Raw genomic sequence first — 7,500 nt, 5'->3', positions numbered from 1 at the left:
TGAACCATATTTTAAGCCAAAAACTGTTTTTACTCAATAGTCAAAGTGATCTTGTATGCATGAGCACCTGTAAGTTAATACCGTCTTACAAAGACAGAAATATAAACCATGGGTTTGTGTCTGTAGTTGAGGGATACCAAAGAAAGCATATGGGTTTAGGTTTTGTTACATATACAGAAATTTACCGTGAAGAAGATTTGCTGTACTTTCTTGAAACCATTGCATGTTTCCAAGCATTAATCTAGTTTCACTTAATGTGAAACTTCTTGAGCCATTCAGAATACCTGAAAAGGATTGTAGCTAATTGGAATGTCCTCAAATGACCTTAAAAATATAAACAATTCCAACTGGATAAAAAAAAAGAGATGATGGTGAAAGTGGCTTTTTATGGTTTTAAGTCATTTATTGGAAGTTATTTGTCACTTCACCCTACATCATTTCCCTGATTAGCCAAGTGAAGCCAAACTAGTCTTTTCCGTCCTAATCTTCCTTCTTGGAGCCTCTGCTTTTTCTTTTTCTTCATCAAACTGCTAGGTAAACTATTTTCTGAGCAGAAGTTGCAGGTCACTTCATAAACCAGGCACTCTTCAAAGTTGTCATAAGCATATTACAGAAATGCAGACTACTAGACTGGGGTAGAACACCTTATTAATATTTCATTTTGGTACAATATACTTGCATTAACTCTCTTAACACAGGTATCATATTGTTTCAAGTCAGAGAACCTGAAACATTGCAACAAAGATTAGGCTAAGAGCAAAGCCTTGAAAACTACAGCCATTAGTCCTGTCATCCCCTATAAAGTTAATGGGTTGGAAAAATGGTCAATCTTTGGACTAAAAGTTGATATTTAATTGAAAGAAAATGTTTTTTAATTGTAATGGGGATTTTGCATTAGTGTGAACATGAAAAGGTACTAAAGGATCTAATGCAAGGTTATGTATTGATTTCCACCTTAAAGCTCGTGCAAAATGAAGAAATATTTCTATTTCATAAACAAACTCTCCTATTCAGCATCATGACTTCTTATTTGTTTTAAGGGCACAGTAAACTGACTTGAATGAAAAGAAGAAATAACAAAATATTCTCAGACAGCTTCTGCTGATGTATAGGACAAAAAGCCATGACACTTCTGTAAACCCTGACTGCTTCTGCACCAGAATTATCAAGATGTTATGTGTCACTTTCACGTTTTCCAGGGTTATTTGGTTGAGGAAAGCAAGAGCGTCTGTAAACCTGGTACTACACTGCCTTAATCAAAATGGTTTTACTGATCATGGATTATAACAAGAGACCTGACATAAAGGATGTGCAAAGTCTGCCCAAAGAATTAGCATCACTATAGGCTAGATGGATGGACGTATTCAGGAAACGTAGTTTTCCTTGAAAAGGAAAATGCTTAAGCTAAATGAGTTTAAATTCTTATTATTAATAATACTTGGAACACTACATTGAATTTGGGAGATTTCATTTTCCTTTTAATACAAACTTATGTAAATCAGGCTCTTTTAAATCCTATACAGTTTTCTTTAATAATAAGCCATTGTTTTGACATTCCACTTAATGCACCAATAAACAAAAATTTGTCAGCAGTGATACCTACATACAATTTGCAAGTCAGTGTAAGTTACTTAATTTAAAACCGAAAGACAGAGAAAGCATTGCAAATACTTCATGAATAGTATTGCCATAATTCTATTATAAAAGTTATTATAATACTGAGCGGTTATGGTCTGCTGTTAAGGTGCTTCTGTTATATACCCTGTAGTTTGCCATTTGTAAACACATCTTTTGATGTTTCTGCCAACATCCTGGCAACAAAGCAGTGCAATTTCAAATGAGCTAATTAACTTAATTGTTGATGAAGCATGAAACAGTTCATTCACCCTGTTAGCTGCACCATGACAACATAAGAGTCTCAGCCCCTGAAGTTACTCATCTATATAAGCCTATCTGTAGCTTTCCATTAAGATCTATTGCATGCCAAATGAGTATGGCTCTTCTAACAAAGACCAGTCCATAATGTACATAGGTAGCAAATCAGTGCTGCTGTTGGAAGATTGAAATGAATACAGAAATACTAGTAAATACTTTGAAATAAATAAAAAGGGAAAATTGCAGAAACCCATTGCAGTTTGAAGCTGCAGATGAAAAGGAAAAGCTGTGTCACTTATTTCCTAAATGCTCTGATTTAGAAAATAGCTGGCTAAACCAAATGCTGAAAAAGCAATGACATCACTCTTCAGTCCTGAAAGGTTTAACTCACCTGTACACTGAGGTTTTTTTCTATGTATCTTGTGCACATGCAAGAATAAAAGCAAAAAGCAAGTACGAGTTAAATGGTCATGCTTAGGCCTTTGTGCTTTTTTATTTATACTATACACAGTAATTCCCACTTCACACAAACTGTCAGAATTTAAAATGTGCTTTTTCATACTCCTACTATCCAATATAAAATCTAAAGCATCTCTTCAAATTTTCTGAGGCTCCATTTCAGTAAAGGATAATAAGAGGATTAAACACTGTGCTATTGAAAGGCCTGCAAAAGTGTTTGACATGAAAGAAAGGATAACAATTTGACCCTGTGCCGATAGCCTCGATTATCCAGTTGCTTGAAATACACACACAAAAAAATCTCTGGTATGGTTTACAGTAAAACTTTGTTTGCCATCTTTGACTTTCCGTTGCCTTGAACAATTTTGTACCAATTAATAAAAATCCACCTACTTTAAAAATTGTCCAAAATCTTCACAAACGCTTTCACAGCCAGGCCATTTGCAAACTCCATGACCATAGAGAGTATGGGAGGCCCCAGTCTCCTCATGTGACGAGCTGCAGCAAAAGAATAAGGCATCAGATTCATTTCAAAAGCCATAATCGTTGGAGGCTGCTAGCGCCTGTCAGGTTACGATCAGTGACAAACAGGTCAAAACAGGTCAATTTAGCTCAGAGCAGTCAGAAAAATTTAATCGTTCTATTGAATAGTTCAACTGCCAAGGCTAGACGATGTTCCAATTAGAGAAGAAATAGAGCCAAAGATGACTGTTAATAAAGGATGAAAAACTAAGATGACTGTATAATACCACATGCTAATTATGCCATATGACCTTGGTGTAACATTTACCTATAAATAAAAAATACACTCAGAACTGATCAATTCTGAGTATAAATATTGAAGACTGACAGTCTTCAATTCCTGAATATTGTGAATGTTCAAAAAAATTTTGAATTTTCTGCTCAATGTGTATAAAAATAAAGTTGCGTCCATTAATAAATATTTTTGTTCACAAGCATTGCTTTCATTAGCTATGTGGCTTCATAAAAATCCCTAGCTGTACTCCATGCCTTTTCCTGGAACCTCTGCAATTGTTTCATCCATGAGTTATCAAAGAAATTCAGGGAATTATTCCATGGATGTAGGTGACATCCTGAAGCGAAGAACCATTCTGTGAGATAGAACCACAAAAGTGATACTAACTAAAAGTATTACTACAAAGGTATTCAGATATTTAAATAATACAAAATAATGATTGTTCTCATAGTCATATGAGCATGAGAGATGTTTAAATCATAGTCTCATAAGTATTAAAATAATTAAATGGAAAATTTATTTGAAAAGAAAATTACTTACAATTTAGGTTATATAGATACAATTAAATTTCATCTTATATTGAGATCATCTATATCTCACTACACTAATAGATTTACTGGTAAGTGTTGCAGATACTACATACTCTGGTATTTAATCCATTACTTGAACTTAAGGAACAGTAAATAATATATGCCAATGTGTCTAAAAAGGATTTTAACTTCATCCATATGGTGGAATTCCATACACTATGGTGGAATTCAATTACACTAACAACATAGAAAATCTGTAGGAAATATGTCAACTTCATCACTGTCACTCATAAAAGAAAATATAGTGGTTCTTTTCACAAGAAACAAACAACAAGAGAGATGCTTTAATATACTGTTTCAAAGCACTTTTAATATAGAATCTTTGCACTGAATTACAACCTTAACAACTCATGTAGATGTACTTTGTCAATGAAACCATGATTCAACAGTAAGGGCCTGACTGCCAGGTGTGTTAAACATGAATGAAACTATGCACCTACAAAAGTGCCCACAAATGTGCATTTACACCAGCCCACTTGATTCTGTGATTAACTTTTATCCAAACTACCATAAGTTCATGAATTATAAAACCACATGCAGGTAATTTTGTTGGGTCTGCACAGTTAGACATCATTACTGAAAATTATGCCCTATTGATAAACAATTCTGGAAAATCAGGTTTCCATGATCTCTTAAGTAACCTCTATTAAGTGCTATTGTTTGATTGGAAATCATGTGACTTAAGATGTTACACAACCACTTCACATCAAATGATAAGCACAGTTGAAATCTCATCAGAATTACCTGTCTCGCCTTGCATTTAGAACTGAAGACTGTCCATTCACTATGGAATGATGAGTTATTGGTGGTGATGCTTTGGAAGTGGTGGAGGAGGTAGTAGAGGAGGAATTGTTAGTAGTGAGGTCTAGCCCTCCATGTTTAATGCCATTGTCTTCCATACTGTGAACTCCAGTCACTTCTTTCCATAACTGCTGAATCTCAGCAGGACTTAAGCCAGCTATAAAATGAAAGAGAGCCCCACTAATATAACAAAATAAAGATTTTCATATAATGAGCTCAGTGTTATTAATGGATTAATGCCAACAATAAAGCTGATGCTGTTTTACCAGCACAATCAACATGTAGCAAAACATAAATTCATAAATCCATAAATTCATTAACAAAAAACAAAAGAAAGCTTAAAACTGCTCTCTACTCCACTTGTAGCCTGGAAACTTGTAGTTTCCAGGATTCATCCTTGGTCACAAAAAGCATGTTGGATGTATTCACACATGTGTGTTAGGGTTGTCTGGCTCAAGCTTGCATGAAGTCATGGAAACCTACAGTACAATATGCTTCTACCTGAAGTAAAGACTTCAAAACACAGGCAAAAGAAGGGCTGTGAACATTCTCTTATCTTGCCACTGAAGATGCAGCTAAGATAGGAAACCAGATTTTGAAAGATGAAGAGCTCATCAGAAATATATACATATTCTGTCACTGCCAGACCTTGTAAGTTTGACATATCACTTTGGAAAAATACTCAGTTAAATGCAGAAAAGAATATGAAGCCCAGAAATCTTGTGATTTCAAAGTCAGGTTCTTCAGCCTGACATGGATTGTTCCAGAGGTATCTCAAAATCTGTCTTCTCTATTTCATCTCAATAACCGAAATTAGGTAACTCATGGTCATGGTACCTAAATCTGCTGAAATGAAAAACATTCAAAATGCTGATGCCATTTGAATCAAAATATTGTGCTTTTTTTTTTTTTTTTTTTATTTAATGAAAGAGCTCGCATTTCTGATCCTGAGAAGTACTAGAAAGTACTGTTCATTCAGGTTGATAAGATACAGCAGAAAAATGCAAAGACTGTTTTTTATTGTTTGGCAAATCTATTTATTAGATAATGTTTTATTTTGAGAACATATAAACTCAGACTACTGAATGAGAGTCAACAAAAAATTATGAAGAAAGCACAGGAAGTTCTTTAATTCTTCTCAGTAGCTATCTCACCATGATGTATTCAAAGCTATTAAAAATAGTTTAGTAGTTATTTACAGAAATATTAATTTCTGGAGGAAGTATGGAAACAAAGTGGGTGGAGGGAATTTTTTTTTTTTTAATTATGAAACCAGCTCATTTTTAGACTACTGCTTTGAGTCTTGCCTCTTTACCTTAGACACCAACACCCACTGGCAAACTCAGCTAAGGAAAAAGTGAAAAAGAGTTGATTGCAAGTCCTAAAATTGGACTTTATACCACATTTGTATAGAAAAATCCTAGGTTTTAAGGAAGCAAGCAAAGAAGCCAGGCTATAATTTATTGCATTAGAGAGATGGGTAACAGGAGTGATGGTAATACTGGTTGTAATTGTTTAATGAAGGTAAGTAATTACTGCTGAGTTAATGAGGTACGCTCCAGCAACACTGCAAAAAACCCACTTTAGTGTTGTAAATAACAGTTACCTGCAAATGTAATCCCAAATCAAAATGAAATAATGTATTCATTTAGGTGGCATGATATACAAAGTACATTATTTACTTCAAAGTCTTCCTCCCGCTGTTAAAAAAATAAACTAATTCTGTACTGAAAAAAAACCAAAACAAATCCAAGAATAAAACCATCTGTTTAGGTAATCAGATATCGCATCTTCTAGTGACAGGAATTTAATTTGAGATCATCAGACTCTGGGTCCTGTGTGAGCTGAGTAAGAGCTGCCCCACAAGCTGAGCGAATCAGGAGGGCTGGGAGCAGCTGCAGCAATGGTCTCTCCCATGGGCAGGGACGTCCTGCCTGTCTGGTCCTGCCCTAACTCACCTAGGGTTGTTTTTAAAGCACAAAGAAAGTTCTCTCGAGGCTCAGGCTGGAATTTTATCACTTCTTCAGAGGACCCTGAAAGGTTGCCTTTTAGGATAAAAAGGATTACGGGCAGGCACTTAAAAAGTATAGAGTTAATAAGCGGATTTGTAATTAATTGTAAATTATGGCAATTTTGTGGTTTCTGTGTCTAAAAAAATCCAACTCTCTTTTTACTAGAGGCTTATGAAATGGCTGACAGACATTTCAGTCTGGATGTAAAAGTAGGGTAAGTTTTAAAGTTTCATAGGCTGTGACAATCCTTAAAATACCCTCCCCACAATATATTTAAGGGGAAATATATTTAAGGGGAAAGGATCAAAAAGAGGACTAAGAATGGAATAAAAATTACAATCTATAATAAAAAGGTCAAATACTGATTTCCTATGAAATTTACAAACACTAAGAATTTGGGGATTTTAATATTAATTTTGTAACTCTTTTAACCTCTACCTAGTCTAAGTTTCAATAAATGTTTAATAAAACCATCACTTATAAAAACCATCCATTTTTTCTTTTCCAACACGGATCAATCAAGACTTGGGGTTTTGGTGGTTTTTTGTTTGCTTTGTTTGTGGTTTTTTTTTACTGTTGTGATTTACAGTTCTTTGCATTTAACTAGCATCAAGGCAGCAATACATGGAAATAACTCACAGCAAATCACTAGTTTTGGATACAGCATAGTGAAGACCTGGTCATAAAATAGATGCTAAAACACCTATTGCATCTTATTTGTGATACCTGACCATCAAGAAAATATGGGAAACATTCCTGTTCTTTAAAGACAGAAACTATACTTGAAGAAAATACTGTTTACATATGCAAACCTCACAGCTGTATTTGTAAGATATATTTTTCACACTTTGTCAATAATAATTTGTGGGTTTTGGGATTCTTCATCACCTATAACTTACAAACACATATACCTTCAGTGTTCTAGTCATCCATGTAACTGAGCAAACTGGACGGATATATATAAACTATTTGTGTAACACATGTAAATCCTTCTGCATAGCTATCT

General features: G+C 34.5%; 1 protein-coding gene across 1 annotated transcript in view; it reads right to left on the bottom strand.

Moving 5' to 3' along the window:
* The window catches only part of FOXP2 (forkhead box P2), a 403,901-nt gene that overhangs the window by 48,021 nt on the left and 348,380 nt on the right, over positions 1 to 7,500 (bottom strand). The window contains exons 13-14 of the mRNA XM_053977653.1: positions 4,426 to 4,639; positions 2,728 to 2,832 (exon numbers count right to left, since the gene is read on the bottom strand). Of these exons, the coding sequence (XP_053833628.1) occupies positions 2,728 to 2,832; positions 4,426 to 4,639 (319 nt within the window). The remainder of the gene's footprint in view (positions 1 to 2,727; positions 2,833 to 4,425; positions 4,640 to 7,500) is intronic.

The sequence above is a fragment of the Vidua macroura genome, chromosome 5 (genome assembly GCF_024509145.1).
Source record: "Vidua macroura isolate BioBank_ID:100142 chromosome 5, ASM2450914v1, whole genome shotgun sequence".
Classification (NCBI taxonomy): domain Eukaryota; kingdom Metazoa; phylum Chordata; class Aves; order Passeriformes; family Viduidae; genus Vidua; species Vidua macroura.
Note: the sequence above shows the minus strand (reverse complement) of the source record. Positions and strands in the feature narration are given on the sequence as shown.